At 36.0% G+C, this 22241-nt stretch overlaps 1 protein-coding gene across 1 annotated transcript in view; it reads right to left on the bottom strand.

Annotated features, from left to right (window-relative positions):
• Window positions 1–22241, bottom strand: part of LOC311599106 (cadherin-related family member 4-like) — a gene marked incomplete at both ends in the record, with an annotated part of 77100 nt that overhangs the window by 3197 nt on the left and 51662 nt on the right. The window contains 2 exons of the mRNA XM_084784753.1: window positions 10724–10977; window positions 11158–11299. Of these exons, the coding sequence (XP_084640879.1) occupies window positions 10724–10977; window positions 11158–11299 (396 nt within the window). The remainder of the gene's footprint in view (window positions 1–10723; window positions 10978–11157; window positions 11300–22241) is intronic.

Here is a 22241-nt window from a genome sequence, read left to right as displayed (position 1 = left end):
GGCTGCAAAGGGAGACGTTTGCGAAAAGGATCAGTGAGCAGGGGAGGTGGATGTAATCTCACTACTTATGCAATTCAGTGAAAGGGAAGCTAGCTGTGTTGAACCTGGGTGGCTGTTAAGATTAAGCATTGTATGACAACCATTCTGAATGACAGCACACGAGTGTGGACAGGTCCGAACAAAGAAAGAGGAGGAAATCAGATTAAGCTTAAGCAATGCCTGTTTAACTGCTGTGATCTAATTCTCATAAATAAATATTGTTGTACCGTATTTCTAAATGATAGATAGACCCAAAGGTTGACAAGGTGTCACTTTTAAGCATAGCATTATGTTCAGATCATTAAGACATAGCTGGGTGTGGTGGAACGCCCTTAGAGTTCCAACTACTGTGGAGGTTGAGACTGGAGGATTACCAAAGCTAAGGAGTTGGAGTTCAGTCTGTGCAACATCTTAAGACTCCTTCTCAAAAACTAAACTACTACTATAATAATAAAATGCCCTTTCGAGTACATTTGCCACAATATACAAAGACAAAGGCTGAACTGCACTTGCTTATCTTCCTTTCTTTCTTCCTTCTATCAAGTGTTTATTGACTATTTTTAGTACTCTGGGGCTCAACATATAAAGATAATACAGAATCTCGAATCTCAGGCACAAGATTTATTTCCTAACTACTGGGGACCCTAATGTCAAACTACCTTAATTATTTATGGCTCTTAATTCCCATCTCAGGGGAGAGGGCCTCACCGTGGTCAAGGAAGAAGTGGAGATGGGTGGTACCTCAGAGCCTCCTATAGGGTGCCAAGTCCAAATGGCAGAAAAGGAGTTCACAGGCATCTCTGTGTGCCTTCAAAGACCGCGCTCCTTTCAGTGTCCTGTGCTACGCTTCATACTCTCAGACTTCAAGCACTGTGACAATTTTAAGTTTAAAAAGCGAGGCACAGTCTTGCAAACAGCCACTGTCGCTCCCACACACAACTATCCCGCTCTAGGACACTGACTTGACAGCGCTTGATGCTCACCTGCTGTTTGTGCTTCTCTCCCTGACAACAGGAAAAGACTTGTTTTTGAGGCTCTTCCTCTTTTGTTTTCTCATGTGCTCACCTAAAATTTATCTAACACTTTTCATTTCTTAAAAACCCAAACTTAAATGTCAATTATGTCAGTTTCCTTAGAGAAGTCAGGATAATACCTTGAGAAGTGATATAAAAAGAGCAAAATCTTTCTCCAGGTATTAATACAATATAAATGGCTTGTATTTGTACAGGGTGTTTAGTACAAGGCCTTCTCTGTCTCTTGTTTCATTTTATCCTAATAAAAACTTTTGTTCAGCACATTGAACTATTCTAATCCGTCTAGTAATCCTGTGCCCTGAGTAAATATTTAAATGTGGATTTAGTGTAGGTTGGACTCCCTCGAGCTACACAACTCTCACTTGTGATTCAAAACAACTTGAAAGTCCTAGATGTGGGATTTTATTGTCTCACTGCTCACAAGGCTTGTTAAAGTTTATGTTTCATTGTCTTCAAGTCTGTTGGAGACCCCAGCTCACAGGAGTCACAGTCAGCAGCGCCTGCCTGACCGTTTGTTATAGCGTTTGTTATAGCACCGGTCTGTCTAACTTACTTGCCTGTGGGTTTGTTTTGTTGTTGTTGTTGTTGTTTTGGTTCGTTTTGGTTTGTTTTTGTTTTTGTTTTTGTTTTTGTTTTCCTACTCTCCAAGTTTTGTCAGTCTGCCTAATTTAGTCACTATCCCTACCTCAGGCCAACCTCCCTTTCTGTCTAAGGACACATTGATTTTATAGAGAAAAAAAAAAGCCGTGTGCTCTCGAATCTACATTTTCTCAACTGTGGCCGTTGCGTAATGTCCATACTCCTCATTCCAGCCATGAGAACCCACCTAAAATTCCACCAACTCTTCTGGGACTTTCTCACGTGCTTCACGCCAGAATTTGATATGACATCTGCCCCCCACATTTGTTTATTCTTTACAGCACTTGTCAAAATGACTTGTAACTTAATTTGCTGGAAACCAACCTCTGTGCTTACTGGGACTTCGCAGGCTTTGTGTGCTATGGACCTTTTCTTCTATTTCATGTTTCAGTTGCTACACTACTCACATGATTCCTCAAGCTTCAAGCCTTGCTGATTTTTTATGATCTTTATGACTATATCATTTAGTAAGTCTGTGGGCTTGAGATAATAATTTAAACTTGAGAAAAGAACTTGGACTCTCAGTATTTCAGGTTTTAACTCTGTAATGTGACAAAAACAGTCAAATCTTTGAATTTGATTAGATGACATCACTTTTTAAATGGGAAAGCTCAAGTATCGATGCATTTAAAGACAAAAAAAATTCCACTGCTAGGTAAGAAATCTTGCTCAAATGTTAGTTGTACAATGTTCCCAAGGAAATTGACTTTAATTATTAAATACTAAATGTCACAGAATTCATTTTAAATTGTGCGTTCATTGTCATGCAAAATGTATAATTTTAATGTTTGCTTTGAAATATAGGGTGATACATTTTTCAAATGCTTTCACATTTACCTAAGCGGACTAGCGGACTCAGACACCGAAGTGGTGTCTCCTACAGTGAAGAACATGAGGAGCGATGAGACACACTGCTCTGGACTGGCCAACTCTGTATGTCATCAGACATTTATCTCACCCTTAGGTAAATCACTGGTGAAAACAGAAGAATTTCCCATCTGTCATTTGGTCCTGTACTAAACTTTTTACTGCTATATGCAGCTAATTTATTTTGATTCATAACCTTGATTACTTAACTTGTTATACTTTACGGAAAAGACAATAATACTATTTCTTGTCATGGAATATTTCACTAGTGTTTGTAATCAGACGCACACAGGTGTCCCAGGCTATGTAGTTGTACAGCTCAATTTAGATGAGTTCTTCTACCTTTTGTATTATTCCATTTCCCTGTCACTGAGACTTTTAAAAAAAGATTGTCAGTGAGAATCTTCATTTAACATTTATTCTCAAATATTTTATTAAATACAGAAAAGAGGTCTAATGAAAGTGTCAAATAACTTTAATTTCTGACTTAAGCAAAAATGATGTTTTTTTTTCCACTTCCATAGACGCTTACTATAGATAGTAAAAGCTACAAAACTAACATTAGAAAACTTGAATGTTATAAAGAAAACATGGAAAATTTTCTCCTTTCTTCATGAGAACTGTAAATGAGAACTAAGTTGTTTGTGCTGAAAACTTCATAACAAGAAACATCTATTTCTATGTTTTCAGTCAATTAGAAAACATTTATGAAGCATGTTATATATTAATTACATCTTCTGTTCTGGCCACTGTGTTAGGAAGTGTTGATGAAACCTCTGTTAGTAATCCTTATTGACAGACTGGAAGGTGAGGCTCAGTGTAGTAAATGACTCAGCACAGATTTACCTAGTGATGGAGAGGAAAGACAAAGAGTCAAGCCAGGACCTGCCTCATCACTAAGGCTGGACTCTGCCACTCCGTCTGGACCTAAGATTGTTTTCTACCAGTATGAAAACTGTGTTAGCCGACTCTACATGACCTGACATCATTTTAGGTCTGATTACAGTTTCAGAGGCTTAGTCCACTCTCATCATGGTGGAGAGTAAGACAGGTATGATGCAGGAGAAGTAATTGTGAGCTATATCCTGATCTTCAAGAAGAGGGGGCAGGCTGGACCTGGTATGGGGCTTTTGAAACCTCAAAGCCCACTTCATTTCTGGAGACACAGTTTGTCCAACAAAGGAATACTTTCTAATCCTCAAATAGCGCCACTTTTTTTGATGACTAAGTATTCAAATATAGGGGTCATTCTTATTCAAACCACCGTAGTTACATTATCACCACTGAAACCATTGGACTTTGCTCTATGCATTTTGTACAAGATTAAAAACTATTGACCTCAGTGGGTGCAACCAGACACAGTCTTACTCAGTGAGGATGCTATTGTTTCTTTTACTTTCTATAATAAATTATTTTACTTTTAATTATTTTTTGAGATTATAATATAATTGAATCATTTCATCTTTTCCTTATCTCTTCCACATTTTGCATGTGTCCTACATCCTGTTACAGCCAGTAAGACAGACACAATTCACTTCAAAGTTACACTTCACAGGCTCTTTGATTTCTACCCAATGATGAAGGTTCTATATTTATTGTTATCAGTTCACTGTTTCAACATTTAATGGTCTGTTTTAGAAGTAATTTGACATGCTATGAAATTCTTTCACTTTACTAAGAAGTTACATGTTTTCATGTCTCTTGGTTGCAGCCCATTAGTCCCAGATACTCAGAAGGCTAGGCAGGAAGACCACAAGTTCAAGGCCAGCTTTATCATGTTAGTGAGACTCTGACACACAAAAAAAAAAAAACAAAAAAAAAACCCACTTTGTAAAAGGAAATCTATGGGTGTTGCTTATTGGCAGAGTGATTGGCTGGTATGTGTGATGCCCAAGGTTAATTTTCCATGCCACAAAAATAAATTATTTAATATATTTTTCTTTATCCTTCATAAAAATGATAGTCAATCTTTGGTGTCTAGAAAGAGTTAAATGTGCATGAACATGTTTCAAAATGCAAAATTGGCAGAAAAAGTGGACAGAAAAGGACTCTGACTCTAGCTAGAAACTGTAGTTATGACTGTCTCTTTATTTGGGTAAACAGTCTCTGTTTGGGACAAGGATGCATAGTTAAAAAGATTATAGTAAAGACTATAAGAATTTTGCATGAATTCATAGCATTCCCTGGCTAACCAGTGTATGATCATTTATTACTACTATGGCTCTTTTTCTCAGAATTCAGATTTCATAATAGGAAAATAGAAATATCAAAAAAAAAAATTCAGTTCAACAGATAAAGATAGGCAATGATCAAATAAATTCCAGAGAGCTCTACTTTCTAAGCTAATGCAGAGTGTGTTTAGACGTAGCTCACAGCAATGCATACATTTATCTTATCTCTGCTCTTGCTTTATAAAAGCAAAGATTACATTTATCCTTGAGCACACACTGGTAATCTCAGTAGTTCATCTTCTAAAGCAAAGGCATCATCAATTTGAAACTGTCTTGTGACATACAGTAAGACCCAGTTTCAAAATAAAAGCAAAAAGGCCAGACACAGTGGCACATTTCTCTAATTCCAGCATTTATGAAGTAAATGCCGGAAGATGATAAGTGTCAGGCAAGCTTTAGCTACATATGGAGGTCAAGCCAAGTATTTACATGAGGTCTATTAAAAAATCAGACTAAACCAAACCAAAAACCATAAAAGGAAAATGATTAGAGTCAGGTTACCAGTTGCTTTTATGGGTACGCTCTCTTTTAAAAATGGCTTTGGTGATGTGTTATTATTTAAAAGGGCTAAGTTTGTAAAAAAAAAAAAAAAATACATGCTTTCATCCATTTTGATCACTTAATAGTATTTTGTTATTACATGTAAGAATGAATCCCACTCGCTTTGAAAGGTTTTCTATGCTTTAAGTTCCATAAGGAATAAGATAGGCAGGTCTGAGAGCATGCTGATATACCAACTCTAAAAAGACAAAACAAAACGGAATTCTGGGATGGGGCCTTTGTGTACCTCTATGCTATAATCGTCCCCATGGTGATCAACTTCAATTCTATGGGAGGCTTATCAGAAAAAAAAAAGGACTTTCTGAAAACTATAGTGGGCTCTAATTAGTTACATTATCAATTGTAAAATATTTCATGGGATACATATTAACAAGTTTTGGTTTTTTTTTTTTTTTTGGCATGACAGAAGTAGGCTTGGGAAAGTAATATGTCCTTGAGTACAGTAAGGGAGCAAGCAAACAGAGCTGGAAGTATCCAAGACAGCCTTAGAATTCACTTCTAAAGTTTAGATTCAGTACAGGCGATAAAGAATTACGAGTTCTGCCACACCGTGCACTAATGTCTTCTCAGCTCTTCACTGACAGGATAAAAGCCTTTTCATTGTACTGATATGCATCATGAGGTATGGATGTGTTACCCAGAAGACCTGATGAAAAGGCTGAGCAGAGTTATTTACAGACTCTCTCCTTCCTATGCTCTATGTTGAAATAAGAATAAAAACCATAGTTACAAATTAAGATGATTTAAAGTTTCTACCATCTTCCCTTCTGTCAAAATAGACATTAGGCCTGGAATTTTTATTATGGGCTCAATTTGCTGCACACAGTCTCTGGAATTTTGATTCATGATTCCTTTGGGGAATTGTATTTGCAGGAAACAGTGTCTAGCCAGTTACCTCATTGTCTCTTTAGACAACATACATTTAAGCTGAAGAATTTAATTCAGCTCATGAAAGATGACTTAGTGTCTCTCTTCCCTACCTGTCTTGAGGAAAAAGGCTCTGAATGAGGAGGTATGAGGTGACCAGGAGACACTTTACAGTGCTTCTGTTTATTTTCATCAGTCTGTGGTTGGGCTTACTTGTTGCTAGCCTTTTAACTAAGTCATTCTGTAGTTAAAATGATTCCATCTTGTTTCTGCCCCTTTAGGGATTATGTTATTTATTCTAATGACGATCTTGCCAAGTGTCACCATGTTTAAGGAGTATTTTATAGTGCTCTCAGTGGCTAGGTAGTCTGACTTCTTTGTTTACTTTGTACCAAGGGGAACATATTTATTCACGGAAGCATTTTTTTTTTTTTTACAAAGTCAGAGGCAATTATATAGTATTGTTTTAGTCAAGGTTTTGTAATTTCAGTTCCTTATTTTTTTCTTAGTAGTCTCTGAAATGGAATACAAAATTATGCACATGCATGTATTGTTCTGGATTGAGGGAAGATAGACTTCCTCAGATTCTATAGCTCGTGAACTCCCACCTTCTCCAATTAAAAAGTGTCACATAACTTTTTTATGACATGTGATATTTTTCCTCTGACCATACTTGCATTATAATTGCCATTATAAAATATGCAGAAATTTGTGGAATATTTTATATAGATTGTAATTTCTGAGATAGCCTATGTATTTTTCCCAAAACTACAAGAAACTTATGTTGATATTTCTCTCTCTCCTCTCTCTGTATATGTGTGTGTGTATACATGTATATAAACATGTATATATGTGTACATTATATAATCTTTCTCTCTTTGAATTTATAATGAATTTCAGAATGACAATGTATTCTATAGAATTTATGCCATAATTGAATAAAAACTTAACTTTTTAAGCTTTTTATCATTAAGACTTCATTTCTGTAAAACTCACAAGCAAATATTGTGAGCAGTCTGCTTTTAAGAATGTTCTGTTTTTATAATGGGATTCATAATTGTATTTTAGAATCAGATAAAATTCTGGCAGTGTACTTTGACCATTTAAAATATTTTTAAGTTTTCATATATAGTCTGACATTCTAAGTAGAAGATTGCTTTATAATAATAATACTTTATAATAATAACTGCTAAGGCTAAAGAAAAAAATCTTATTCCAATGATGTATGATATTCATTTCCTTTTGAGCAAAATGTACAGAAATTTTTATATCATAGTGTATATATGAACTATTTCATGTATATATATAATTTTTATGCAGCCATATTTCTATACAAAGTCCTTATTTTCTGGCCTCCTTCATCTCAATCATTACAATAAATGGCTAATTTCTACTGTGTGCATTTATTCCACAATATTCACTTAGTATTCTTTTTGCTGTTATTAACCACTATCAAACTTAGAAACATTGTGTCTGATACAAGTATCTCATCACCCCTCTGTAGAGCCTCCACAATGAAAAACAAAGCCTCTATTCCTTAAGTAAGCCATTAGACCTTTTAAAATCTTTCAGTAGGAGTCTGAGAGAATTCTCAAAACAACTTTTTGTCACGGAAGCCATTTTTTATCAATTTCTTCATTATCTATTTTTCCTTAACTTTCTTAAATATTGTATGCCAACAGTTAGCCGAAAGTTTTCTCAGGAGGTTTGTAAAGAGACAAATAAAGACACGGATGAATTTTATCTGATATTTTTATAGTATCCTTAAATTAAATAGCATCTGGTCAGTGATTCTTTTAACAAAACATTTTTTAAAATTCTATTTTTAGGAACTATTTTATAACATGTAGTTACTTTTGTATATATGACTGCTAACTCTCAAGCAAGCACATTGAAGTTAGAAATGTTTGAGTGAAATGCAGAGATTGTAAGATGATTTCCAGTTTAGTAACATTTTTCTGTAAGAAGTATACATATGTACCTCCCTATAGAAATCTATGTGTTGTGTGAGTATGCAAACAAGCAGTAACGTTGATTTGGCTTCTAAGGGAAAAAATCACTTGTTTCATGGAAATAATTTTGTAAATCACACGTTAGTAATCATTTCCAGATAGTTTTAATTGTCCTGCCTCTGTTAGAAATCCTAATGTGCATCACCAAGGGAACTGTATGGATTATAATACCACTTAGCTCTCCCACAATTTAAAAAAAAAATCTGTGTATATTTTGCTATGGAACTTGTTTATTTTGCCTACCATTTTAGTGTAATGGCTTCTGCTTTGCTAGACCTTCTTAATCAAACTTTTGTTTGGCAGAAATTTGGATGTAAGCATAAGTTGTGAGGGATGTAGTTACCACCCCACAATACCAATGTAGGCTAAAATAATCTCTCACGAAGAACAGGATCCAGGAGAGTAGAATGCCTGAGAACAAGAAGGTGAGGTACACATTGTCCCAGAAAGGAGGGACGATGCATTTTAACTCTTTGGAATGCTACTCTAACTTAATCTGAGGACATTTCCAAAAATGTAAGCCCATTGCGATGTTTACCTGACTTATGAAATAGCTCAATACATGTTCGTGGAATGTGAAAGTTTGATGAGTATATACTCTGCAGTGAGGAGAGAGGCCTAAAATGAATTGCTGATGACTATTTAAAATTGTAAATGGTGGAGTATGACTGAATAAAATGTATGACTAGAATCTCCTAAGCAGAAGACAAAGTGCCAAAGAGAGTGAAACTATTTTATTTATGAAGGCTGTATGAGAAGGAAAATCCAAGTTGTTACATGCTAATGGTTTGATAAAGTGCATCGCTTTATTAAGCAGTATTGTGTCATCATAACATAAGTCAGTGTATTTTCTTTAGCTTTAGAACTATTAAATTTGGCATTATGTTTTTGATTGCTAAAACAAAGCTTAACTATAAAGTCAAGAAATGAGACGTTTTCTGTAACTTATTCAACAAGTGACTATTTGGCTTCAAGTGTGCCTCTTGGGGTTAGCATTGTTACACAGAGAGCATCAAAGACAGATCAGTGAGCTCACGGATATGCTGTGAGAGTTGGCTATTTAAACTTTACTTGTCTGAAGTCATCCACAAATCGATTGTCTACCACACCAGAATTTGCTCTTTATTTGAATATTAGTAAAGTCTTCCAAACACTATGGGTTATCTTCTCTGCTGTGAAATGACTGTAATTTCAGGTCTTTCCTAATACCCAAACCTTCAGATTCAAGACATCCCATGCTCCTACAGCTTACTTATTTGCCAGGCACGTTCTTCTTCATCAGTAAGCTACACCGTCAACACTCTTTGTCCCAAAAGGAAAAAATACCTTGTGGCATCACTTTCTTAGCATGTATTATATTCTTCCTTGGATAACTGAGGCCTATTCCTTGAAATATTTTTCTCTGTTGGCATGAAAATATTAATATCTTTTTTAAAAAAACCAACATTCTTGTCTTCCTCTACAATGGAGAACTAAAGACTTCCCGCCCAAACATACCTTATTTTCAACCTCAAATATTGAAATAGTAATTTCGACACTGGGTAGTATTTGTAAACTATCCTAAAGTTATTAAGTTCAGTGTGTTAAGGGCTGAACACTTGTACTTCTTCAAAATGCATAAGTTAAAATCCTAAGCAACAACAGAATGGTGCTAAGAGGCAGAGCCTTCCTAGTGGGTGATTAAGTCTTGAGTGGGGAGCCTCCATGAGTGGGATTGGTACCCTCCCTGAAAACCAGAGAGAGCTCCTTCTACCATATGGGGACACGATACAGAGGAGGAAATCTTTTTTTACTTTGTTCTGTTTATGACAGGGCCTCACAGTGAAGATCTGGCTAGCCCGGAACTTCCTTTGTAGTTCCAGCTGGCTTCCAACTCACAGAGGAGCATGAGCCACCAAGTCCTCCTACATGGGAATCTTGGATCTGGAAATAAGAGTGCATCTATCTAGCTCAGCTACTGCATTAACCTTCTACGACTCAATGCTTACACATGTCAAGTCTAAGTGCTTGTGCTGTCAGTCACTAGTTACGTGGAATTGTCACTTGAACTGACCAACACAACACACAGCCTAACTTCTCATGAGGCTGTATGCTTCTTAAAAGAGAAAGATGCTAAATATTATTTCTAAGCACAAAATGATGCTTTTACCATAATAAATTATTCTTGACTACTAACTTAAACAGAGAAAAACATACTTTGACAAGAATCAACATAGCTATTAGACATTCTAAATAGCTAAGAACGTGAAAATGGCTATGTGTGATATATTCACCTCACTTCAGCACTGACTAACCAACACAATAGCTTCTCCTTATTGGAAGATTAGAATTCTACTACATTGAAGTAATTGCTCCTTCTAATGTCTTTCAATCCCAAAACAATAAAAAAAAAAACTGCCATGAGAGTTCTCAGGACCTTTCTATGAGACCAATTCAAACTACTTCAGAATCCCAGGCCAGCGCTGTTACTCACCGTAGTTGTAGCTGTTCTTGTGGAAGAAGTTGGCTGTGTTGTGGTCCAGGGAAGCACATGAATAATGACTGTAGTAGTGCCTGTCAGCTGACTAGCTTCATTCCCACCCAATTCATCAGTGACTTCAATAAGTAACTGGAAAGTCACCACATCTTGAATTCCTTGAAATAGATCGTTCTGGAAATCCTGCCTGGTGGCCAGGAATGGTGACTCAGCACCTTCTCTCCAAAGCGTGAAGTGATTGTTTGTGTTTCCTAAGAAAGATGAGGTAATGCAACAATGGAAACTGTATTATGAATGGTTATTTTCATTTCCGTGCTTAAGTTTTCATTTAAGATATATTTTATGATATGTTCCCACCAGTTACAAAATGCCTGACATGAGAATCATATAAAACAGCGTGGACGAGGCCAGTGTGAATTCACTTGCTTTACCTTCCGTGATTGAATAGCTTAGTTGATCCTGTGGAGAATCCTGGTCTGCACAATTGAGGCGAATGAAAGGACCCCGAAAGGTGGCATAAATCTGAGTTTCTAAATGTGGTGGTGTGCATACAGGAGGCCTGTCATTCACATTCTACAACAAAAGGATATATTCCAAGGTTAAATCCCCTTCCAAGACATCTTGCCACAGACAATTAACTGCTTTTCAACTTTCATTGCCTGTATTTGTTGACCTAGATAATTTCAAGTAAACTATAGAAATACATCACACACACACACACACACACACACACACACACACACACACACACAAACACACTCAGAGTGGGGGAGAGAAATTCCTCACTTTTACAATGTGTCCCAATATACTCCTTCATGAAAAACTTATTTCATCACATATATTTTTTTCTACTGACTTATGCAGTCACCTTTTTCTTTTTCCTCAAATTACTAACTTGTGAACTCAAACAGGTATAGTAGACAGATGATACAATTGGTTTGAGCCTAGAATAGCTTCTTCTTGAACCACACATAGGAAACACTACGATTTAAATTTTCACGAGCCCCATTGTAGGTTTTGTTTTTTAACAATTAAACTTTATTATACAGCCCAACTAGCTCACACAAGAGGGAAAAAAGGTTAAAGGGAAAAAAGAGTGAACCTTCAGGTATCCGTTCCAAGTGATGGGTCCCTAGGTGTCTCTGGCCTGCGTGGTGGTCCAGCCTGTTTGCTGACCCTCCTTCTGATCCACATGTGCTCAAGCAGGTCTGAACCTGCTGCTGCTCTCTCCTCTTCGCCTGCCTGTCTCACGTGGGAAGGGCGGTCTCCTTCTCCCATTGAGGGTTGATTAGAAAAACAATAGTCCAGGTGGAGTCCCCAGAGCCGCTTCCTGAATTCCACGCCCAGGATGGCTCAACCCAGTCTATCTCAAGCTATTCATGGTGTGTCCAAGGGTAAAGCCCGCCAAGACTACTTTCACCTGTGACAAAGCTTACAGTTCTTCCCACACCCCATGCTAAATATCCTGAGAACCGTGCAGAGGAGCTCTGCTGACTTTTCAAAGGAGGCTTCTGATGTCAAGTTATGAACTGATAACCAGGATCATCAAAGTTATAAGGGAAAGACTGGCATGATAAGGACAGGAGTCAATTAATCAGTTTAAACTCACAAATTTTGAAGGATCGTGGTTACCTTTAAAAATTAATCTACGGTCTTAATGCAGATTAACAAGTATAAAAAAATAAACACATCATCTTAGAAAATAAGGAAAGAGCCAAGAAAAACATTCTCAGAAAGAAATTCTCTAAACACTTTAACAATTGTTCTTATGATTATATGTGGTTGATGTTTGTTGGTGGACTCCAAGCGCACCTCTCTAAATAAACTCCCAGGACTGATATTCTCTACAGTGGTTTTGATATTCCTATTACATCTTGAAGCTCTGGGAACATTTTGGAAGAAGGAATTCTTAGTTCTCCAACATTATTATGGCCAGCTTTTAAGCTTGTTCTTAAATTAAACAGAGGGGACGCTGCCAACCTTGAATCATCAGTTTCTTATTTTGAGGTGCTGTTTCTATGGCTTGGAATTTAATATATCATTCCAATCTTGCTTGCCAGAATTAATTTTGGCAAAAGACCATCATTTTCTTAAATAACTGGATCTCCGATTACATTAGAACATAGCATATTCATGTTAGTAAATTATTATTCTTTATGGAAAATTGACCAATAAGAAATATACAAGAAAGCAAAAACTACGGTTTTAGTTGTTCATACACTTTAAAAATTAGAATCACCATAATTCTGGAACAAACATACTCTGAAATGTTATTACATGTATTTATTGACTAAATTTCAATAAATAAAAACAAACTTAGCCAGTGCATTTGGTAAATTCTTTAAAACCTGTTTCCAATTAAAGAGAAATAAATTGAGTTGCAATTATCTTTAAGTAATCTGGAAAGGCATTTTCGATCTCTGTGTTGTTATGCAATTACCTAAGGTGGTTATTAAATAAAACAGACTATTTAAATTTTCTTGATTTCTAAAAAATAAAATGTAGTCTCAATATATAAATTATAATTTAGCCATATTTATATTTGTATTATATTTTGAATAAAATAGACTGCCTTTACATACAGAAATCCAACAAGTTCTTAACTGCAGAAACTGGTGAATGGCTCAGCAGTTAAGAGCATTCACTCTTTCTGCAGAAGACCCAGGTTTTGTTCCCTGTACCTATATCACAGATCACAACCATCTATAACTGGAGTTCAAACACATTCATCTGATGTCCTGGTGTGTACAGAGAGGAAAGTATGACTAAACATAAACTAGAATACATAAATAAGCAATTTTTGTGTTTTAAATACAAATGGGGTAAACTTGGAAAACTTGGGAAGCTCTGGATCATTTGTTTAATATGATTTATACTATACATTCTAAAACAAAACAAAAATATTAAGTAGATTACTTGTATAATTGGGGTGCCCTTGTTTGGGGTTCATGGGTGTTTAGAATTATAATGTTCTCTTTGTGGATTTCCTGGAATGACAATGCAATATCCTTCCCTACCTCTTCTGATAAGTGCTGGTTGGAAGTTATTTTGTCAGTCCCAGCACTGAAAAGGGGAATGGAGAGGTGGCTCAGCGGTTAAGAGCACTGACTGCTCTTCCAGAGGTCATGAGTTCAATTCCCAGCAACCACATGGTGGCTCACAACCATCTATAATGTGATCTGATGCCCTCTTCTGGCCTGCAGGTGTACATGCAGGCAGAGCTCTGTATACATATACATAATAATAAATAAATAAATCTTAAAAAAAAAAAAAAAAAAAAAAAAAAAGGGGAATGGATGTAGTGTCCCAACTTTAAACAAGAAGCTATTTGCAACTATAGCTCCTGGGAAAAGGAAAATTTGTTTCTCCAATGGAGGAAACTTAGTGTACCAAGGTCACTCCACCAGAGACCCTATGCCCAGGAGTAATATCACCAGAAAACCAACACGTGATTTTGTTCTCTTTCTTCCTCTCTCTCTCTCTCTCTCTCTCTCTCTCTCTCTCTCTCTCTCTCTCTGTTTTGTGTGTGTGTATGTGCGCGCACAATATTAAATTTAAAAAGCAATTTAAAAAGAAGAAAAGGGTAAAATAAATGACAAAATTGTCACAGTTGGTGCAGATGTGGCATGTTGAAAATAATTAGTATCCTTAATGATCTTTAGTCGCTTTATACGTGCATGATCTTCAATAATTAAGGAGAGAAAAATGTTTGCTATTGCTCTTCTTGAGTTAAAACATATGTATGCATTTCAAGAGAGAAGAAACTAGCCCATGTAAACTTCTGTAATATGAAATGGTGGAATATAAACAAATTGCTATTGAAACCATTTTTGTCTGCTACCTTAGTGGGTATTGTTAATTTCCAATGTGATAGAGACTCATCTCTGTGCTATGTGACACTGGATAAAACGTAGCCAGCCCCTGCTCTGACTTCCCCACCATCAGAGACTTTATCTGGAGCTGGAAGCCCAAATGACGCCCTTTTCTCTACAGTTGCTTTTGTCAGAGTGTCTTATCAGAGCAAAAGATAAAAGCGATGCAGACACCTTTTTAAAACATTATTTTTAAATAAAATAAAACAGGTCTGACAAGATGGCATAGAGCGTAATGGCCATCACATGTCACAAGCTGAGTTCTGTCCCTGGGATGCTCACTAAGGAAGGAGACGTCAACTCCTGCAAGTTGTCCTCACAACTCTGCAATTACTTATTTTTTTTTTCATTTTAAAACGGTCTTTATTTTATACAATGTTCTAGAAAGGAAGAATAAGAATGGCCAAAATTAAAATGACAGTGTCTTTATCTCACCATCATTATAATTCTCTATTTTAAAAAGTTTTTAATTGATTCGTGTGAATTTCACATCCTACATCCCAATCTCTTTTTTGCAATTACTTATAAAATACATAAAATAAAGGACATTTAATTAAATTTAAAAATAAGATAAAGAAATAATGTGAAAGTGAGAACCCAATGTCCATTTTTATTTAAAGACAATAATAAGAAAAGTAAATGCACAGTGTGATTATAATGCCTAATGCTAAAATGTGTACAGGTAGCACGCCTATAAAAGAGGTAAATAAAATGAACTCACATTTTATAGACCGAAGTTGATAATGACAAGTTTTCAGTAGTGACGCTAATGCAAGTCTTTATTAAGCTTTTCTATCTTTACCCATGATTTTTGCTCCTGTTTTGTGAAGCGAGAGCTGGAGCCCTCTTTCACAGAAGTAACTCTCCTACCTGACATTCTTAAGGGTTTTAACATAGAAAAGTCTTAGAATAACACTACTAAGCAAAAATATCCAGAGCAAGAACCCTCTCTCTCAAGTTTTAGTCCTCTATTTACTACTGTAGTGTGTGTGTGTGTGTGTGTGTGTGTGTGTGTGTGTGTGTGTGTGTGTGTGTGACAGAGAGAGAGATAGAGAGAGAGAGAGAGAGAGAGAGAGAGAGAGAGAGAGAGAGATTAGTTTAACGTACCTTTAACATTTTTCTTGCATAGACTCCAATAACCTCTCATCTGAACCTCTCCTCACTCCTAGGTAACACTCCTCAGCAAGTGGTTCCCAGCACAGGACGTGTCATAGGTGCCCCCTGCGCTCTGAGCAGCCTCAATAAACTATGGACAAGCCAGCTGTCCCAGCAAGTTCTCCTCTTCTATAGACCAGTTCAGCCTGTCTAACTCTCTCCAGTGCTTGGGTAGCAGGTACGCTCCAGGTCTTCTCCTTCTGTTTGCTGTGGCAGGCTGTAGGCTGCAGGGAAGACAGACACCCTTCCCTCTGAGATGTTCTCCAGCCAAGAAGGAGGTCCTGTCATCGTCCCATCGTGCTGGTGTTATCCTTTCTTCCTGTGCTTTGAGGTGGTGGCTACTTTTACCCCTACTACCTTGGAAACACTTGACACCTCCTTTTAGCACCATTTTAGTTTTCCATGATCTTCTTCATTTTTACTTCTTAACTCACTACTGTCTTCTATTTAATAGTGTGATCTCTGTTTAGGTAGCAATATGAGTAATGATATAATATATTCTGACTGATTTGTATAAAGTATAACAATACAGTCCTCTATATGAGATGCTGTTTAATTTTATGAATGGGGCTTTCATTTGCTTCATGCCTTCTTGATTTATTCCTGGGGAATTTTTAGCCACTGACAAAAGTGTACTGTGTAACTCAAAACAAACAGGGAAAAGAAAACAGTCAACAGAAAAAGAGAAAAATGTAGAAAAGGAAATATAAACACATCTGTTAACATGTAAAACAAAATAATAAATAAATACATTAACAACCATAATGAATGTAAAGGCACTAGCTTTGCCATTAAAATGCAACTATATAAAAACGCAACTATAATAGTCAATCATAAGCCATAAGATTATATAAAAATATTTAAAATCAAAAGTATAAGAATGTGTTAAACAGTACAAATAAAGAAATACATAGAAATGACATATCAAAATTGAACATAAAGCATTTTACTGTATTTGTGACTAGCATTCATTTTGTCATTTAAGTGAACATCACTACAACTTGTCAGTCACCATCACAATGCAGTGGAGAGATGCTAGCTACATCACAGTGGTTAGAATAAAATGGTGACAGCACCAAGGGAAGAAGAAGGCTAATTAAATTTCTTGCACCACGTGGATTGGTATACAGCAGTCAAGTCACCTTGAAAAACTTGTTAAAAGTTTCCAGACACATGAGAACACATTTCTAGATGTGTCTCTGAAGGTCTCTGAGAGTTTAACACCTGCAACATAAGATTATATAATAACGAATACTCCAACCATGTGGGAAGACATTTTTCAGTACACTGAGGAATCAGACTAGAAAAGCCAAGAGTCTCATCTACTTCTTTTGGGCATGGGAGATCCAGGCTATTTCGCTTTGATACTTGAGAACTTATCTGAATGTCCCCATCCCTAATATTGGCTATCAGTCCTCTAGGACTAAATGGGACAGTGGTTCTGATAGTTCTAGCTTTTCCTCCACAGTCTTAAGTTTCCAGGAATAAATTAAATATGAAGCACAGTTTCTGCAAGCTTTTGAGAACTTCTGCTCAAGATAGCACAGTTATTTTTCCTCCCTGGGTTAAGATTTATCTAATTCTTATACTTTGGGAACCTCAATAAGAAATGTAATATAAAGTTTGATCCACAACACATTATATTTAAAAAATGAAGAGCAGAATGAAACTAGATACATGGACATAATTTTATGATCCAGATAGTTGCTTTTCCATTACAATGAGGAAAATCTGAAAAGAGTATGTACACAAAATTGTAAATCACAAACAGTCCTCTATAAAATGACAGAATTATCAGAAATGGACCAAAAATATACTTGAATTGGAGTACTATTTTAAACATTAAATCAATAATTGAACATTTTATTAAAATACAACTATTTCATAATTTGGAAATAAGAGTAAGAAACAAGCTGCCAGTTTTATATGTGCTTATGTTACTTGTAGTTTTTTTTTTAATTAAATAACTGATATCTACTCTTCTTTAATAATTCTAAATGATGTACCCAGGAGGATGGTTCAGTGGGAAGGAATACTTGCCTCCACCCCAGAAACACATGGTAGAAGAGAAACAAATCTCACAAGTTCTCCTCTAACCTTGACACAGAAATGATGGCATGTGTTGTGCTCAGGCATACACACGTGTGGTCCTACACACAAATGCACACATACATAATAAACAAACACACAAACAAATAGATAGCACTGTAAGTGTATCATTTCCCAAAAAGAAGGAATGTTCCCTTTGGCGTTTCTATTGGAACTATCTACAACTTAAAATAAATTTACTATAATCCAACAGTTTCTGGGAAAAAAAAATAAAACACGTACCTAAACTTTTATATAACACAGAAAATCAATAATGTCTGCCTTGTCTTTCTTCTATTGTTGTCTTTATCTGACTCCGCCTCCCTCTCTTTCTCTTCTCAAGTTGTTTGTTTCGTTTTTCAAGCAACAGGACAATGTAGTCAGTTGTGTAAGATTTGCAAAGAAACTCAAACAAGGTCTTGGAAACACTTGTCAGATTCCCCCACTTCACAATTTAGTCCTATTTTCTGGAAGTTAGGATAAAAGACTGGAATATATCCTTTAACTGGCATAGTGGGATTCAAAACTCATTCCTTTAATATGTTTTTCTTCTTGGTTTACGGGATCAGTTTTCCATATGGTATTTGTAGTACTTAAAGGAAACTTTGTATGTTGGCTTTTTCCCTTGTAAAACATATGTTCTTGAGTTCTTGGACTCTGAGTGAGCATCTTCTGTCTCAGAGGACACCAGAGGCATTTTCATGTTATCTCTAGGGCTTAAGCTCACACAGACTCTAGCCTCAGGCTGCGCTTTAATTACCATCTTAGCAAGGCCTTCCAATTCTGGGTGGGCACAGACATCATTTTCTGCTTGCCTTTTTTTTTTTTTAACTTACACTAACCATCCTTGATCCAAATAACAAGAAAAAAATATTAATAATACTCCCTGTTCTTCCACTTATTGTTGCTTTGGTTATTTGCTCTGTTGGGAAAATGACCAAGAAAGTAGGTTGTATTAAACAACAGCAACATTGAGAATGAAATCAAACTCATATACAAGGTAAAAAAAAAAATGACAAAAATCAAACCAGCTCATGGGTCTGTTTCTGCATTTTCCTCTTTTGGCCAAAGAAGAAAGAGAAGACAAAAGAAAGAGAAGCACTCATGTGGCTAGACTATCCAATGCTGTTGTTGTTCCAATGTTCAGAATCTCATGAGGAATCTTGGTTTCCATGGCAAGTGCAGTCCTATGTCTGACACGCTACTCTAATACAAGATGGTGTGGTTGTTGACAACAGCAAAATGGCACTGCAGCCAACACAAGAGTATCTGCTAATCATAATCTGGAACTTGCTTTGTTATGGTCTGGCAGACTTCCAGTGATCAAACTAGATTAAAAATAGCATCACTACTGGGGATTCTTCAGCAGTCATTTGTCCCAATCTTTTCCAGCTCCCTTTATAGCTTCCAATAGATTTGTTTTTCAACATTTTTAGAATATGGCCCCATCTATTTTATTGAAGTCATTTGGGGCTTTTAACAATGTTTCTTGTATTATAACCCTTAAAATAAAATTTCAATGATATGTATGTATTACATCTTTCTTTATTTAAAACATGATTTCTCAAACAGGTCTTATCCATTCACTAAAGAGCATCCTACTTGTTTCTAAACTTGAGTAGTTATAAAGAAAGATGCAATAAATATACAAATACCGGCTTTGAAGTAGACATGCGGTTTTCACCTAACAAAACTAAATGTTATGGAGCATAATTTCTAGATGGCAAAGTTGAATTTTTTTTTGTAAACTAGACACATTGTTTTTAATATTGTTGGTAAGAAACACATGTGCCTGTTCTCCCACAGCCTTGACAACATTTGGTGGTTTCAGTGGGTTTTCCCCACCATTTAATTGCATGTCTACTAGTCTTTCTTTGTAGTTTTACTATTTATGTCTGTAAGACAATGCCATTGAGCACATTTTCTTATGCTTGCTTCCACCTACAAATTGTTAGTAAAATATCTACTCAGGATCTTTGTTGTTATTGTTCATGCCTTAATAGAGTTTCTTTTCTTACCCTTGACTTTTTTTTTGCATCCTTGGAATACTTTTGACAATAGTCATAAAACAGGCAGATCTTTTGCACATATTTACTCTCACACTGTAGCTTGTCTTTAAATTTTTAGGCGTCATTTTGTCAGAAACAAAAAACATTGAATTTTATGACGTCTAGTTGGCCACAACTTTCATGTGTCCTCTTTCCATGCTATACCTTTAAGATGGGCTTCTAAAAACACTCCCCAAATCTTCTAGAAGTTTTACAGTTCACATTTCATACTGAAATCTAAAATTACTTGGAGTGAAGTCTGTAAAGGCCACGAGTTCTTCCACTCCAGCACTATTCACTGGAGACACTATCTTTACTGAGTGCTTTGGGTTTTGCCCCCATGTCTGTTATCAGTTTATTTCCCTGTACTTTCCCTAATACGAAATTGTCTTAATTACTGTGGACTTATCCTTTGTGGAATTGGCACTTCACATTGTAGCTCTGTAAACCAAGCCAATCCTCCTATCTGGGCCTCCCAGGTGATGGAATTAGAGACACAAGCCACCACACCCTGTTACATTTTCTTAAAGATATTTTTCATATCTTTCAATATTTCAGGTAGAGTTTTTGGTTCTTCCAAATTGCTTGTCAATATCCATAAAGTGAATATGTGGAATTTGGATTGCACTGCATTGAATCTCTATAGCAAGTTGCAAGTAAGTGAAATGTTAACAATATTGAGCCATCTGTCTGAGGAAATGAAAAAGCTATCTGTGTAGTTCTTTTTATTTTCTTCATTTGAATTTTATAGCTTTCTTTATATAGTCCTATTTGTTAGCTTTATAACTACTCTTTCATTCTTTAGACTTTTTATGTGAATCCATTTATGATTTTAAGTTCTACTTGTTCATTGTGGGTTATTAAATAATAAGTTTCAGAATATTGTGCTAATATTTGATAAGCTTTTTATAATAGGTTCTTAATTCTAGCACTCTTAAATTATTCTTTCCTAATTTTCAAAAACAAAAATATCTTACATGGACAATAATTAATTATTTATTTATTTCAAATAAATAAATATGTTATCCATCCTTGCACTAACTAGAATTTCTGCTTTAATGTCAAAACAATAGTGAGAAGGGACATCCTTGAGCCATTGAGATATATTATCTGTCCTTGCACTAACTAGGGTTCTGCCATAATGTCAAAATGCCAATGAGAAGGTACATTAAGTCAAATATTAGTTTGAAGAGTTCTGCTTTTTTATTTCTTCTATCAGTCAAGGTATCTCTTTATTCCTACTTTATTAGAATATTTATCATGAAGTAGTATTTGATTCTATCAAAAGTTTTTCCATCTATCAGTGTAAGTGTCCCAATTTTCTTCTTTAACATGAAAGAATGATGGAAGTTATTAATATATTATTAATGTTCAATTTTTCCTCACAAACAGAAGTAATTCTTATTATGTGCTTCTGACACTATTAGCCAAAAATGAGACAAGCATGCTGATAATATTTTCAATCACAAACAAGACAGGGGCCTCTGCATGCCCTGGATACAAAGAAAGCAGTGGTTTCATGGTTGGACAGCGTTTCTTTCTGCCATTTTTGAGCTAGTAGGTTACAAGAAGACGCAGAAACCTGTTTTCTTAAAAAAAAAAATGACAATTGACTAAGAGTATGATACTTTGAACATATGCTTTCAACATTGGGAGATACTGGTTTTCACTTACAATCAAAACTGAATTATTCACCTATCACTAAGTGAATTCTACATGTCAAAATATTGCCTGATGAGGAGAAGACAAAATGAAAAGTGGGCATGTTGTCAAGCCGCTTCCTAGTATTTATTTCCTAGTATCTATAAACTAGTGCTTTCCTTAGCTTTGACCAAGGAAATTTTCCCTTTCAGAGTATGCCATTTATGCAAAGGCTTCTGGTTGCCCAAGTATGGAGACCATGTGACTATTGTGAGCTCTAGAGGAGATCCATATAGCCTTCTCCATGGCAAAGGGAGCATCATACAAAAGTACACAGAAGGAATGGAGAGAAAAAATGATAGGGAGGATAGCTACCAAATTATGTTCTATGAGTATGATAATGGCCAGGCATGCAGAACTAACAACAATTGCAGTTGCCCACATACAGCCTTCACAAGACTGAGACAGCAACAGTTCAGTCCTAGATAGGAGAAGGGATCATAGGGCCCTGCTCTGCCCAGAGGCATGAATGAATAGTAGTAGAGGGCTACTAGAGGAAAGGACATCATTGTCATCAGTGATGTAGCCACGGCTGTGTGACTCGTGATCCAGTAGATACATTTGTACTCATGCCCACATGAGTGACCTGGTTAAAGTTTGGTGATTAAAAAGTGATAACAATGGTTTTCTTTGAAAACAAGTTTCTTAAGT

This window comes from Acomys minous, assembly GCF_964271855.1.
Source record: "Acomys minous genome assembly, chromosome: 6".
NCBI lineage: Eukaryota > Metazoa > Chordata > Mammalia > Rodentia > Muridae > Acomys > Acomys minous.
The sequence above is the reverse complement of the archived record's forward strand: the minus strand, read 5'-3'. Positions and strand labels throughout refer to the sequence as shown.